We start from the raw sequence: 15,995 nt of genomic DNA on the forward strand, positions 1-15,995 counted from the left end.
GTCCATCTAGTCAAGGCTATGGTTTTCCCAGTAGTTATGTATGGATGTGAGAGTTGGACTATAAAGAAAGCTGAGTGCCAAAAAAAAATGATGCTTTTGAACTGTGGTGTTGGAGAAGACTCTTGAGAGTCTCTTGGACTCCAGGGAGATCCAACTAGTCCATCCTAAAGGAAATCAGCCCTAAATGTTCATTGGAAGGACTGATGCTGAAGCTGAAACTCCAGTACTTTGGCCACCCGATGCAAAGAACTGACTCATTTGAAAAGACCCTGATGCTGGGAAAGATTGAAGGTGGGAGGAGAAGGGGACGATAGGACGAGATGGTTGGATGGCATCACTGACTCAGTGGACATGAGTTTGAGTAAACTCCGGGAGTTGGTGATGGACAGGGAGGCCTGGAGTGCTGCAGTCCATGGGGTTGCAAAGAGTCGGACACGACTGAGTGACTGAACTGAAGGGTCTTATCAGTTTGAATGTTGTAATACCAGTTTGTAATATCAATAACATTGATGAAATGCATCAAATTATATATACTTAATTAATATAAGGCAAATTTTGTTTCTAACTAAAAATAAAGAGAACTGTAGGATTTTTGTAGGTTGAAGCTATATTTCCATTATAAGTATTTGTAGTACTGCCTGCCACGAATTTTAAAGAAATGCTAGTGTTATTAGGTGTTTGTTGGATAAGCATTTTTTAAAAGTTATACTCAGATATTTTATTAATTAAAAATTTTTAGATTATGTTCGTGTGATGGATATGGGACTTTTGGAATTAACCATAACTGCAGTGAAGTCTGATTCCAATGGAGAGCAAGTAAGTTATTAAAATAAATGGATATTTTTACTTGAGTATTTTTATTTTATAGAAGAGGCTAAAAATATACTGAACTTTTTCCCACTTGCCTAATTTGGTCAGAAATAGATAAAATATTTTAAAATTAAGATTGAGTTATTGTAAACACATATTTCCTGTGGCAAAACAAATTATAATGTTTTATTTAATGTAAACCTATGCAAAAATGTTTTTTTTGTTGTTGTTTTGGTAAACGTTCTTATCCTTTTTTCCCTCTGTCCTGTCCAGACTGAACCACACTTTGAATTGCACTGTTCTAGTGACGTTGTCCATATTAGAACGTGCTCAGACTCTTGTGCTGCACTAATGAATCTAATTCAATACATTGCAAGCTATGGGGACTTACATGCCACTAACAAGGCGGACGTGAAACCAGGAGCTCCTCAAAGAAAGGTGAAGGTACAGCCACCAACCTTATTCTTTAGAAGTCACTCACCCCCCGCTGCATTCCATCCAGATGAGTGGCATGGGGACATTAGCGAGGTGGTCTTGGCAGTTGTAGGGTGAAAAGGAAACTGAAAAATCATCTGTCTGTTCCTTAGTTTCAAGGTGATGGGGCCTAGAAAGGTGATTCCATGGGCCTTTTGGGAAAACAGTTCTGCTGTTTGATGCTCTTGATTTCAGAACATTCATCTTCTCAACCAGCATATGTTTTCCCAGACTTAAGTTATTTTTGTGTGTCCTCAGGGAAGAAAGAAAACATTTCTCATCACGTGAGAGCCTGTTATATGCAAGTTGTATGTAAAAATGCTATGAGAAGGTAGATGGCAGGAATTAGTATTATTACCAGAAGACTCATTTATATGATATTATCTTTCATATTTGAAAGGATCCAATTTTGAGTATAGTTTCTCAATGTGATTTCCTCTTACCCAGCACAGTCAACAGGTTAAAGGTTATTATCTCTATTTTGTAGTTGAATAAGTTAAGACCCAGAGAATTTAGGGAATTTGCCCTAATTAAGAGCAGATATGGCCACAATATGCAGATATTTCGATTCCCAGTTCAGTGCTTTCCTGTGCCCCCAGCTGTCACTTCTCTGCCCTCTTATGTCCAGATCGAACAGTGTCCAGTTTGTTTAGCATTTTCTGTTTTTCAGTGTCTTCATCTACATGGCCTCTTCTGTGAACAGAAGCCTTCTTCTCAACCTCCTTAGGTCAATAGATCTCCACTAACGATCTGACAGGCCTCACGTTATCTTTCGTTCAGGCTGATCTTACTCCTCATTTAGGTTACACTTCTGTTTTTGTTTCCTTGTTCCTGCTGTTGTCTCGTTGATAATAAAGTGATTTATGACATACTCTCTCTACTGGTTCTTCTCTTTTTAAAAACAATTTCCAGTTTTTTTGTTGTTGTTCAGTTGCTTATTTATGTCCGACTCTTTGCAGCCTTATGAACTATAGCATGCCAGGCTTCCCTTCACTATCTCCTGGAGTTTGCTCAAACTCATGTCCGTTGATTCGGTGATGCCATCCAACCATCTCATCCTCTGTCATCCCTTTCTCCTCCTGCCTTTAATCTTTCCCAGCATCAGGATCTTTTCCAATGAGTCAGTTCTTCGCTTCAGGTGGCCAGAGTATTGGAGCTTCAGCTTCAGCATCAGTCCTTCCAGTGAATATTCAGGGTTGATTCCCTTGAAAATTGACTGGTTTAATATCTTTGCTGTCCAAGGGATTCTCAAGAGTTCTCCAGCCCCACAGTTCAAAAGCATCAATTCTGTGATGCTCACCTTTCTTTATGGTTCAGCTGTCACACCCACACATCACTACTAGAAAAACCATAGGTTTGACTCTATGGACCTTTGTCAGCAAAATTACGTCTCTTGTTTTTTAATATGCTGTCTAGGTTTGTCATAGCTTTTCTTCCAAGGAGCAAGCATCTTTTAATTTCATGGCTGCAGTCATTATCTGCAGTGATTCTGGAACCCAAGAAAATAAAGTCTGTCACTGTTTCCAGTGTTTCTCCACCTATTTGCCATGAAGTGATGGGACTGGATGCCCTGATCTTCATATTTTGAATGTTGAGTTTTAAGCCAGCTTTTTCACTCTTCTTTTTCACCTTCATCAAGTTGTCTTTAGTTCCTCTTTGCTTTCTGCTTAAGGGTGGTATCATCTGCATTACTGAGGTTTTTGATATTTCTCCCTGCAGTCTTGATTCCAGCTAGTGCTTCATCCAGCCCGGCATTTCACATGATGTACACTGTATAGAAGTTAATCTACAGTTTATTATAAATTATTTTAAATTATCCCTTCCAAATGGAATCTTTCCATTTTAGAGTCATGCTGACATTTTAAATGCATGATTTGGATTTAATGAATCCATAGTTCGTTAACATAAATTGTTAAGCATTGGTGCTGGAATTGAACCCCATGAACCACCATGTAGTAGAACTCCCCTCTCATATATTCCCCCTACTGTCTTCAGATATACGTTTGTTCCAAGAAGTGAGACTTGGCCCTGCAGTGGCTTTGCCTCAAAGGTGAAGGTCGTGGCAGCAGTCAGGTTTGAGCAGATCAGACTCTCCAGAGAGACCCCTTCTCCCCCAGCTTCAGTGCAGTGTTTTTCACCTTTCTTCTCTTCTAATCTATTACCTCTTCAAGATTCAGTTAAACTGTGCTGGCATTGAGATGATAACACACTTATTTCTATTTGCCGGCAGTCGTTGGGCTGAAAACGATGATACTAAAGACTTAAAAATGTAACAGCTGCTGAGTAGAATATAGAAAAATGAGTATGTCCCTGTTTCTGATGTTTGTATAAAATGTGGTCTGTTTCCAGGACGAAGTAAGTGTCAAGTAGTGTGCTGTTTAGAGCATTTCCAATTGTTTCTAATTAGGGTTTTTGGCTGTAGGTAGATTCTGTTGGTCGGTCATCCTCACGTGGTCCAGTACTTCCTGAAGCAGATCAGCAGATACTACGAGATTTGATGAGTGATGCTATGGAGGAGATTGACATGCAAGAATCAGCTTCATCTGTAAAACCACAGTCTAATGGTGAGACAGACCCAGGACTTTTTCCCTGAGAGCTGCGATGTTGTAGTTGAGGCTGACATTGTTTGCATTCTTACAGATTCCTCAATAAGTAACTAAAAAGACAAGTCTGAGTTTTCGTGGGTATTTATTAGTCAGTCAGTTTGTGTTTATTGAGTGTCTAGAAAATACTGGCTAGAGGCTTTCCTGGTGGCTTAGCACTCTGCCTACCAGTGCAGGAGATGTGGGTTTGTTGCCTGGGTGGGGAAGATCCCCTGGAGGAGGAAATGGCAACTCACGGCCAGTATTCTTGCCTGGGAAGTCCCATGGACAGAGGAGCCTGGTGGGCTACAGTCCATGGGGTCTCAAGAGTCGGACACGACTGAGCAACTAAACAACAACGACAGATTTTTATAGGGGAGACAGATAAATTGCAAGATAAAGCTTATGTTTTCTGGTAGCTTATAGTTTAGTAAAACAAACTGGCGCTAAACCAGACTGATGCTAGTACTTAGAATGATTGAGAAATGATAGAAGAAAACACTTCAGAAGGGAGTGTATACTCTAATCAGTTTGGAAAAAATTTGGAATCCTCTCTTTAGACTGGTGAAAGTGAGATGAGTTGGCTTTTAAAAATTAGATAGGACTTAGGTGTGTAGCAGGAGAGAGAAGATAATTTTGGCAAGATTGTTAATGCCAACAGAATCACAGATAGGCATGTGTGAACCTTAATGATTTAGTAACTCAGGCTATTAATACTATAGCAAAAGTCCCCTTCTTATAGGAAAGAATTAGATAATAACATTAGATAATTGGGAGGTGCCAGACAGAGAACTCTGAAATCCAAGTGGAAGTGTCTAAATATTTTTGAAGCATTTATATAGAAAACATTTTTTTCTAATTAGATGAACATTCTTATTTCTACATGTTGTGAAGTCTTAATTTTTAAAAATTGTTTCATAATGTGATAAAAGTCTCTCATTCAATGTTGCTTTCATTCTAATTTAGAATAAATCAGAGCTAAGGAAGCAAATGGGAATTTTTAGCTCCCTAAGTACTAGGCATTATTTGTAATAAATGTTTGCAGCTAACCTACTTATGCTGGAAAGAATATTTAATGAATATTTATTGAGCAGCTTCATTACCCAAGATTCTATACTGGGTGCTGGGCACTTACAAGAGTGAATGGGTTCAATATGCTGCCACAGAAGAATTTAAAGTCTAGTTTGTGAGCCTTGTGAGGCTAAGATGTTACCATATTCATCTTAGTATCTTTAGTCCATGTCACAGGATTTGGTTTGAATGAATGAATGGAGAAAGAATTAATGAGTCTAATATGTGATATAAATGTATAAAAGTAAGTGTTCACATACAGATTTATTTTTTTAATTGTATTTTTTGGCTGCACCTCTGCAGCATGTGGGATCCTAGTTCCCCAACCTGTGCCCCCTGCAGTGGAAACAGTCTTAACCACTGGACCACCAGGAAATTTCCTACTTGCAACTTTTTGTCTTTATATTGAGACAGCTAATCTGTGTCCTGTTTGTATATCCAGTGCCCCAAGGAGTCTTTTTATTGCTCAGAATCATTCCCTGGCTGAAGACATGCTCAGAAACTGTTCCAACCCCCCCACCCCCTGGACTCTAGGTAGAGGTTTCCCATAGTTGTAGGTGAGGCCTTACCAGGTGCAACTATTTCCCTTCCCCTCGCTATATTGTCCAAGGAGTTTCTTCCAGAACGTCACTTACAGGACATAATTCAGTACAAAATTCTGGCCAAAGTAGAACTGCAGTCAACACTCACTACCTGCTGCCGAATTCCTGAACTTCTCTGACACCTAATAACTTTGAGGAGACGTCTGTAACTTTGAGTCCATCGTTGCTGTTTTCTTAGGAAACCAAACTTATTATTAGTCTTTTTATTAGTAGTCAGAAGATTATTGTAAGAAATAAATGAGATACTGTGGGTGAGAGCTCTAACATAATGCACAACTGACACATGACTAAAGTGTTTAATAAATGTTGTTGTTACTGATGTTCCAAAATGTGCTGAAATTGACTGTTGTAATCTTTTCCCCTAGGTGTTTCTGATGAAAAATCTCAAGTTCAGGAACCATGTTGTTCAGACCTCTTCCTGTTTCCTGATGAGAGTGGAAACGTGTCCCAGGAGCCTGGTCCCACTTACACCTCATTCACCCACCACTTGATTAGTGATGCAGTGACAGGCGTGCCCACGGAAAATGACGACTTTTGCATTCTTTTTGCACCAAGAGCAACCATTCAGGTAGTAAATTGATAACAAAATTAAAGTCTTGAAATAATGTTGCAAATAGAATTGACCAAAGGACACCTGAAAAAGATTCTTTAGATTTTGTTAACTTCACAATTCAGAATTACTTCCTTTTGTAATTTACTATTGATGCTTTGTAAATGTTTGTTATACTTTACCCTGTTTATGACACATCTGTGAGGGGCTCAGAAGAATGCTATTTGTAAAATCTCCTACAGATACTTCCTCCTGCTGCAGAGGAAGTATGTAGTTTGTACCCTGAAGTACCTCTTCAGGGTGATGAAATTAAATAGCAGAAAAGAGTTCTATACAGAGGTGTTAAAACAAGAATTGGGAAACATAAGATGGGGTTTGTGTGAAGGCTGATGGTTGACTAATACATGTAATTTCCACTTTATTGTCATGCTCACGTTGAAAAAGCATGGTCTGGATTTAATGAATCCACAGTTCACTAAACAAAATGGTTAAGCATTGAATCTATATATTTTTATTATCAAACAAGTAGTAAAAGCCAAATTGTAGACTATAAAAAATTCCTAGGAATGATTCACATAGAAGAGAGAATTCATTTTGTAGTGAATGAAGCAGAGTGTATTATGTGACAATTATTGTCAGTATTTATTGTCCACTTTATATAAGGAAATTATTCAAAAGAATGCAGAATCAAGAAGTTCCCTTGAGATGTGAATGGTACTCAATGGTTTCTACTTAGATAAGAGAGTATATGTTAACTGTTCCTTTGTCTTAGGAGAAGGAAGAAGAACCAGTTGTAAAAATAATGGTTGATGATGCAATTGTGATAAGAGAGAATTATTTTAGTCTGCCTGTTAAGAAGACAGATACAAGCAAAGCCCCGTTACACTTTCCCGTTCCTGTTGTTCGGTACCTGGTTAAAGAAGTCTCTCTTGTTTGGCATCTTTATGGAGGAAAAGATTTTGGAACAGCCCCTCCTACTTCTCCAGCTAAAAGTTATATGTAAGTTAATTTCTACATATGTCTATTTGGCAGGCCAATATATTCTTTTCATTAAAAATACATAGGATTTACTCTTTTAAGAATTATTAATAAGTATGACCCAGACCCTGTCTGTGTTCAAAAGGGAGAAACTGTCACATGAGCAAATGAGGGCAATGAAGTGAAGGGTGTGTCAGGAGTTAGGGACCTCGTGTGCCCCCGGTTTTCCAGCGTCAAGCACCCGGCAGGGTACCAGGCACAGAGTCGATGCCTCTGAAGTACCTGTTAAGTGAGTGCATTATCCTTTAGTTCTGAAAGAGAGCTAGAGAGAGAGGCTAGGTAGAGACTGGGGGCAAGCGTTCTCATTGGGGTGGGGAGGGTCAGAAAAAGCTTCATGTAGCGGGAACCTTGGACACAACATCGTGAGGACTTTTTCTATTTAAAAGTGCTTTTTTAAAAATTTGACACATTACTGTAACTCTTTTCTGTATTAATTGGGATTTCTCGGACTTGTCTTCTGATTCTCAGGGGTTTCTGAAGTAATAGGAATTTATATGGAGGTCTCATTTCTAAGTCTGTCTTGTGATATGCACACCAACATCATAGTTCGGTTTTTCTGTAGTTTTAAATATTTAGCAAGTATATGATTGCTGTGAGGACAGTAATAAAGTTTATGCTCTCAGTGCCTCCAGGGTATAGAAGGTGTAGTTTTAATGTACAGCCGTACAGTTTGTGGCAGTGTTCTGATAGGTCTGGGATCTTGTTTTCTCTCTTCATCTTGTTTTTCCTGATGTCGTTCGTTGCCTTCCTTAGACTATTCCTTTAATAAAAGGTTTTATTTTTTCATTTATAGTAGTCCCCATAGCTCACCTTCTCACACACCTACAAGACATGGACATAATATGGTCTGTGGGGGAAAAGGAAGAAACCATGACTTTTTAATGGAAATACAGTTAAGCAAGGTAAGATGGCATTTTAAAAGGAAAAATCCACTGAAGTAGGAGCATTAGTGAGGGTTCTTTGGTCCTATCCTGCCCCCTCCCCTGTGTGGTCTTGGGGCCTAAGTGGAAAAGTGCAGGGATCTTGTGTAAATCTTAACTCTTTCTCTTTTTCAGATATTCTGAAAAGATTTAGAGTTTTTGTTTTTCCAAGCTACTCTGGTAAACTTTCACTACTTTCCAAGCAGTGTCTCTCAGAGTTGAACAAGCACCAGAATCCCCTTGAGGACTTAGTAAAACACAAGTTGCTGGGTCCAGAGTTTCTAGTTCAGTAGGGCTGCAGTAGGGCCTGTGAATTTGCATTTTTAATAAGATCTCAGGTGATTCTGATACTACTTTACCCAGGACCACACGCTTGGGGAACCACCGCCCTGGAGTATCTCTGGGGAAGCCTGCCGTGGAATAAGCACACAGGTCAGGTCCTGTGTGAACATCTAGAGACCAGTAGGGCCAGGCTGCCAGGGACCTTGATGCGTTTAATTCTGTCAGCTTGTCTGGGTTCTGACGGGTGTCGTATGTTAGGGTGCTTAGCATGGTCGTGGTGACAGCTCCATATGCTTCATTGCATCCTTGCCTCCTTTGGAACTTGAACCTTGCCTCCAAGCAGTTTCAGAGGGAAACAAGATAAAAATTTTATGACTTAATCCTATTGAAGGTTTTGCTTGAAAAGGATGGGGATTTAACCAAGGTCAGATAAGAAATATCAGTCAGGCTTATCCTTGTATGGTCCAGTACACGTGGATTAATAGTAAATATGTGAACAAATGTAGGAGTGTTACACTGTTCTCTGAAAGCAGAATCAGAAGCTGAGAATTTAATGAAAATGTGTGATATTTTACATCTGAAAGAGAAAATCTGTTTTAAATAGAGTGTAGAGGTGGTTCTGTATTCTTTCCGTCTGTGAAGGTGAAGTTTCAGCATGAGGTCTACCCGCCCTGCAAACCAGAATGCGCGTCTAGCCTCGTGGAGCACCCGGTGTCCCGGCAGGTGTTCATCGTGCAGGATCTGGAGATTCGGGATCGTCTGGCAACGTCACAAATGAATAAATTTTTGTACCTGTATTGCAGTAAAGAAATGCCTCGGAAAGCTCATTCCAACATGGTAAGATTTAAAACTTCATATGTTTTGGTGTTATATTTGTTTAGAAAAAGTATTTCTATTATATCTAAAATATATATAAATTATACCTATTATAACTGCAGAAGATTTAGATTGGGGAAAATTATGAGATTTTCATTTTAATATTAAAATCCCTTTTAAATATGCTGCTTAAAGTTTTATATTTAAACAATTATTTTGGGACTTCCCTGGTGCTCTAGTGGTTAAGACTTTGCCTTCCAACGCAGGGGGTGTGGGTTTGATCCCTGGTCATAGAGCTAAGACCCCACATGCCTCACAGCTAAAAGACCAAAACACGATTCAGAGACTCTGTTGTAACAAATTACCAGAGGAAAACCAGAAGTCTGTTGTGATCTACACAGAACACTCACACCAGGAGTTTCCATGTGGTCTCTTGGACTCTGCACTCTGCACTCTGATTGCCAAGGGCAAGACCCCACAAGCCACACAGCGTGGTCACACACACACACACACACACACACATGATATTGACACAGAATTGTTAGCAGTGTTCCAGATTTCTAACTTTTACAATTTTAGTAGCATAGAAATGCTCAGCCCAGGACTTTCAGAAGAAAACATTATAGAGGTTACCTTTGGAGTATGGGCCTATGGATTTAGATTCAGGGGCTTAGCAAACTCCTTTGAGACTGCAAGTATGACATTATCATTTGCTTTTTTTCCCTCTAAAGAGAATCCATATCTTTCATCAGATTCTTGAAAGAGTATGTGACCAAAAAAAGTTAGATTCTAAGGAAAGAGGGTAAACTGACTTTCTGTTCTAACATAGGGACTAGATATAGGATTTTTTTTCCCTCTCTCTGTCTCTTTTTTTTAATGAAAACAAGGCCATAATGTCATTGGGGAAAAATGTGTTTCTCTTTCTCATCTTGCAGTTGACAATTAAAGCATTACACGTGCGCCCAGAGTCTGGCAGGTCCCCACAGGAGTGCTGCCTAAGAGTGTCACTAATGCCACTTCGCCTCAATATTGACCAGGTTTGTATTGCAAACATAATGCATGGAGATATGATTAAATAGATATCCCGTGTTCAGAGTGAGAAATTTAATTTAGTAGAATTATAATTTTGTTTATAATTTAAAGTGTATGGAGGTTGCATAATTAAAACAGACTTCCACTGGTAAAGGACAGGACAGATTCACTAGGTGTTGAAATCTGAACTGTGAGTAAACGTTGTTAGATGTTATCCTCCAGTCTCCTACTTGCTCTCTACATGACAGAGCACTTAATAGCTGCCTCTTATGTTCTCTGATCTTTACACACGTGCTCCTGATGCAGATATACAGGTGTTTTCAGGAGATGACAGGACTCCTTAATATGTATTATTGGAAGGTATAGGGGACTGTAATCACAGCACCTGTAAAGGAATTCCTGGGCAAAATGACAAATTAGTAGATTGTCGCTTAAACAGGTCACAAATGAAACAGATTTATGGAGATAAAGAAATTCATTTTCCTGTATTCTAGCAAGCACCCCATCAGACAGTTCTGGGTTTTGCATTCACCCAGAGAGCAGTCTAGAGCACAGCTGGTGCTCCTCTACCAGCTCTGTTCAAGGCCTCTGAAGATGGGATGCTTTGCAGTGTAGTGGTGAAAGCATGGGTTTGCGGTCAGACCTGGGCTCACATCTCAGTTCTCTTTTACTAATTGTGTGGCTTTGGGTAAGTAACTAACTCTCTAAGCCTCAATTTCTTCACTGATAAAATGGAAAACATAGTACATGTAACATCATTTTTTAAAGCATGGGGATTAAATGAGACTAGTGTCTATAAAACACTTAGCTTGGTGCCTGGCACGCAGTGTTAAAGATCATAAGTGTTAACTGTTCCCATCATTAACTGAAGCGTATAACAACTATAGAAAATGAATGGAGTTTTTATAATGATCTGCTTTTGAAATAACAAAGCCTTGTTGTTGTATCATATATATTGATGTGAGCTCAGGTTTGGAAGCAGCGTATATGTTGGGTAGTATTATTTGTTTGCTTAATAATATTGATTAAATAATGTTGATTCACTGTTTAAATAAGTAGCAGATATATCAGGAATAATCTTAAATGATGTTTATATTGTAAACAAACTACAGGCCTAGCTCAGAGAAAATGTATTGTGAAGCACAGACATGCAGCACAACTTTACTATGTGTGGCTTCTGAGTTGGGTCAGGCTTGCCAGTGTGTGCTTAGACTTACGTTTTCTCATTATGATAAGAATCTTTTCAAGTCTGTGTTTTAGTTTAATTTATCCATATTGGCCTAGTAGGAATATGATGAAGTATTTATGGGAAATTCAGTCTGTGAAAAATCACCAGTGTGAGCAAGAATTTGAGCAGGATTTATCTTTGTGGCATGACTTTACCAGACTTAACAAGACCAATTTTCTCTAATAAGCCTTTTCTTTAATACTGAATGTTAATTTCTTCTGTAGAACTATAAAACAGTATGATTTTAAAATGGAGAAACATTAATCTTAGCAAGAAAAAAAAAATCAGGGAAATAAATGTTATGACTAAACTGAGGAGGAAAGGGAAATAATTTCCCAAGATGTGAAACCTGCAGAAACAAAGCCATGCTACAAACGTATATGCCTTAGTGAGGAATATTACGATACAAAAGAGTCCTGTCTTCTACGACTGACATACCATGCCAAACAGTCATTTGAATAGCAAGCCAAATTTGTATTTTTCTTTTAAAAACAAATCAGTTGATGATTGATAATGTTTTGAGTAATATGTTTTTTACCAAGCATATCTCTGACTTTATCTTAACTGGATCAGAGCAACATGTTGTTTGCTCATGTTTTTCAAAAGCTGCATTGCTGTTGACATTTGCTGCAGTTGCTTCCAAAGCTCAGGGCACCTGTAGGACAGGCAGGACACTGGGGTCACTAAGATGGAGTGATTTCCATGTAGGGAGGTAAGGAGATGATGGAGGTTGTGTAAGTAGGATGCTTGAGATCCAAAATCTGGAGGGGCCAGATTTCCTGACTTTCTTAGTCTGGTGATCATTTTAGTATTGAACTGCCTGGAAATCTGTGTAGGGAAGACATCAGTTCAGTTCAGTTGCTCAGTCATGTCCAACTCTTTGCGACCCCATGGACTACAGCCTGCCAGGCTTCCCTGTCCATCACCAACTCCCGGAGCTTGCTTAAACTCATGTCCATCAAGTTGGTGATGCCATCCAACCATCTCATCCTCTGTCATCTCCTTCTCCTCCTGCCTTCAATCTTTCCAAGCGTCAGGGTCTTTTCCAATGAGTCATATTAATTCCAAATCATTTGCTGAGTGATTGTCCCAGGTCTGAACTAGGATGCTGGGAATACCTAGATGAAGAAACATCCCTTCCTCAGAGATCTCTGTATAATGGAGAGACTGCCAAAAAAACAGAGGACTTTTTAACACCCTGTGATAAAGATAGGCATAAAGATAAGTCCTGCTGAAAGAGGACTTTTAGGCTGGGCTGGGAATTTGGAAGATGAGAGGTGATCAGGAAAGGCTTTCTGGAGGTAACACTCAAGCTGGTCTTAAGGAATGTAAAACTATGAATATTTGCAAAGGCATTGAGGGCCTAATTCAGGTTATGAGATGAGATGTGAGGCCATTGGGTAGGACAAGTGCCCAACTGAGGTTGGAAGTGGTGAACATGTAGCAGCACCAGTTTGCATGTTTGTGATTTTCTTCAGCATCACCTGAGTATGACATTGAAAGTAATTCTTTTAAACCTTAAGTCATATCTCACTGATAGAAGCCTTTATCATAGGACCTTAAAGCTAGAAATAACTGTTTTATAGTTCAAGTTTAGTATAAATAAACCATATTTTTTAAAATTAAAAAAAATGATTGTATTGAGGTATAATTTGTATATAATAATAGGCAGAGATTTTTTAGGTATACAGTTTGAGTTTGACAAATATATACACTTGAGTAACTACTGTACCAGTTGAGATATAGAACAATTTTTGTACCCTACAAAATTTGCTTGTGTCCTGTTGTGGTCAGTCCACCATCCCAAAGCAACTGCTGATCTCATTTCATCACTGTAGAGCAGCTTTTTTTGTTCTACAGCTTATAAATAGAATTGTATCTGGCTTCCTGTTCTCAACATTATGCCCAGGAGATTTTTCTGAGTTGTAGCATGTATCAGCAGTCCATTCATTTTTATTCCTGAGCAGTGTTTCATTGTATGGGTACAACAACTTGTTTATTCGTTTACTTACTAATTTACAATGGATTATTTTCTAGTTTTTGGCTCTTATTGGATAAAGCTGTTACGAAATTTGAAGTCTTTTAATGGACATATCTTTCAGTTTTCTTGGGTAATTATAAACAGGATGTCTAGGTCATAGGGTGAATGTGTGTTTACAATCATAAGAAGCTGCCAAATAGTTTTCCACAGTGGTTTCCACCTGTACCATTGCAGGTTCTCGGCAGTAACCGATGAGAGCAGCAGCTGCTTCACGCTGTGACCAAACTTGGTGTTGTCTTTTTAATTCTGGCCATCTTATTTGGTGTTCATTGCCATTTTAATTTGGATTTCCCTAATGACCAATGATGCTGGACATCATCTCATGAGCTTATTCAACATTTGTACATTTTCTTTTTTGAAGTGTGTGTATCTTTCTAGTTTTAAAGTTAGGTTGTTTGTCTTACTGAGTTGTAGGAAAGATTGAGGGCAGGAGAAGAGGGTGACAGAGGATGAGATGGTTGGATGGCATCACTGACTCAATGGACATGAGTTTGGGCAAGCTCCAGGAGGTGGTAAAGGACGGGGAAGCTGGCATGCTACATGCATTCTATGGGGTTGCAGAGTCGGACACAACTGAGCGACTGAACAGCAAAAGAGTTTAGCATAAACACCAAAATCAAACATTTGGAGAACATTTTGAAAAACTTATGGCCCAGGAATAAATGCCGCAGAAAATAAATGCAAATAAAAGTTAAAAAAAAAAAAAAAAGCTGATGATTAGTATCCCTTTGTTGTTTGTAGTAAAAACGTGTAAAAACCACTGCCTCGTTAGTCGTCCTTTTCTTTTTTTTTTGAAGGCAGTCATAGAAGCAAAACATTTATAGTATTAAAATATTGCCATCTGGTGGCAAAAGGATAACATTTTATATACTATTACCATGTAATACTTGATATATGTGTATATCATATCTGGGCTTCCCAGGTGGTACTAGTGGTAAAAAACTGCCTGCCAAGTGCAGGAGACATAAGAGATGCATATTCGATCCCTGCATTGGGAAGATCCCCTGGAGGTGGGCATGGCAACCCACGAGTATTCTTGTCTGGAGAATCCCTTGGACGGAGGAGCCTAGAAGCCTGTAGTCCATACAATCGCAGAGAGTCGGACGTGACCGAAGCAGCTCAGCGTGCACATGCACTGCACCACACAGAGCGATTGTGATACGTGTGTATGATGTAAGCGATGCATAAGCGTCGACATAAATACGTATGTGTAAAGAGTAGTAATACAATGACCAGTTCATCAGCTTACTCTCTGACTGCAGAACCGGAATATCCTCATACTGTTGAAGCTGTCTGCTCGTTCTTCAGTCTAGCCCTCGGTTTCTCATACGCAACATTACCTGAAAAACACCTTTTTAACATCCATCACTGACCCCTCTGACAAGTGTGATCAGTAGTGGATCAGACCCTTTGGACGCCACTCAGGCTTTCCGTGTGCTGCTGCGTATTGTGACCCTGTGATTCACCTTCACGTTGTGTTTTGGTGCAGTTTTAGTGTTTTATATTAAGATTGTTTTTAATGGAAAGGAAGAATAAGAAAGAACAGGCTCAGGTATTTAATTTTCATAGTCTCCAAAATGGATTTGTCAGCTGCCATGAAGCTGCTAATAGTGGGCAAAATGGCTTGCATATACAACATTAAGACCAGTCCAGTTTCAGAAGAGACCACACTGAGTGGGTGATTTTATTTACTTTTAGTTTTTACTTTGAATATCATGTCCAGTGAAGAAAACGTACTCAGGCAATATAGTCTTAAAAGCAGAAATAAGACATTAAGAACTTTTAAGTCATGTCTAAGTATTGAGTACTTGCTAGCTGCTATTATTATTGTTAGTAATACTCCTGCTACCAATTCAGAGAGCCAATGCCAAAAAAGAAAGAGACTGCTATATTTCTATGAAAACTAAAATGTTCTTTGATTTAGAAATAGCCATTTAATTTCTAACTCATCTGTACATTAATTTCCACATCTATAAATTAATTTTCTCAGAGTTGTGAGAATTAACAAGGACGAGTGTGAGAGAGAAAGGAATTGAGAATAGGCACAGTGTACTCACTGGATAAATTATAGCTGTATATGATGAGTGAAATGTGAGACTTCACGGTTCTTTGGTTCACAGTTTTAAAAATAGCTGCAACTTTTTAAACCATTTTAGTTATAATTACATCTCTCAATTTTAGGATGCCTTGTTCTTCTTGAAGGATTTCTTCACAAGTCTTTCTACAGAAGTAGAGCTTCTCATGACTCCAGATCCAGAAGGTATTATGTAGAATTTGAAAAAGTCTATAATGTGTACTTGGATTGATTTTGATTGTTATGAGACCTTTTTGAGAATGTACTTACAGATTTTTTTCTCTCATTTATATAAATGTGTTCCATGATTATTTTTCTTAAGTTGTGCATATGTAGTTTATGTAAAAGTACTATAGTTCCCCCTTAGCCTCAGGAGGTACATTCCAAAACCCCCAGTGGGTGCCTAAAACTGCAGATAATACCAAACCCTAAATGTACTAAGTTTTTTCTTTACATACTAGCCTATGACAAAGTT

General features: G+C 38.7%; 1 protein-coding gene across 1 annotated transcript in view; it reads left to right on the top strand.

Moving 5' to 3' along the window:
- Positions 1-15,995, top strand: part of ATG2B (autophagy related 2B) — a 78,635-nt gene that overhangs the window by 48,526 nt on the left and 14,114 nt on the right. Inside the window, 9 exon segments of the mRNA XM_043489548.1 lie at positions 740-816; positions 1,084-1,254; positions 3,707-3,848; positions 5,905-6,107; positions 6,862-7,088; positions 7,921-8,029; positions 8,972-9,166; positions 10,081-10,182; positions 15,628-15,706. Coding sequence (XP_043345483.1) covers positions 740-816; positions 1,084-1,254; positions 3,707-3,848; positions 5,905-6,107; positions 6,862-7,088; positions 7,921-8,029; positions 8,972-9,166; positions 10,081-10,182; positions 15,628-15,706 — 1,305 coding nt within the window.

The sequence above is a fragment of the Cervus canadensis genome, chromosome 17 (assembly GCF_019320065.1).
Source record: "Cervus canadensis isolate Bull #8, Minnesota chromosome 17, ASM1932006v1, whole genome shotgun sequence".
Taxonomy (NCBI): domain Eukaryota; kingdom Metazoa; phylum Chordata; class Mammalia; order Artiodactyla; family Cervidae; genus Cervus; species Cervus canadensis.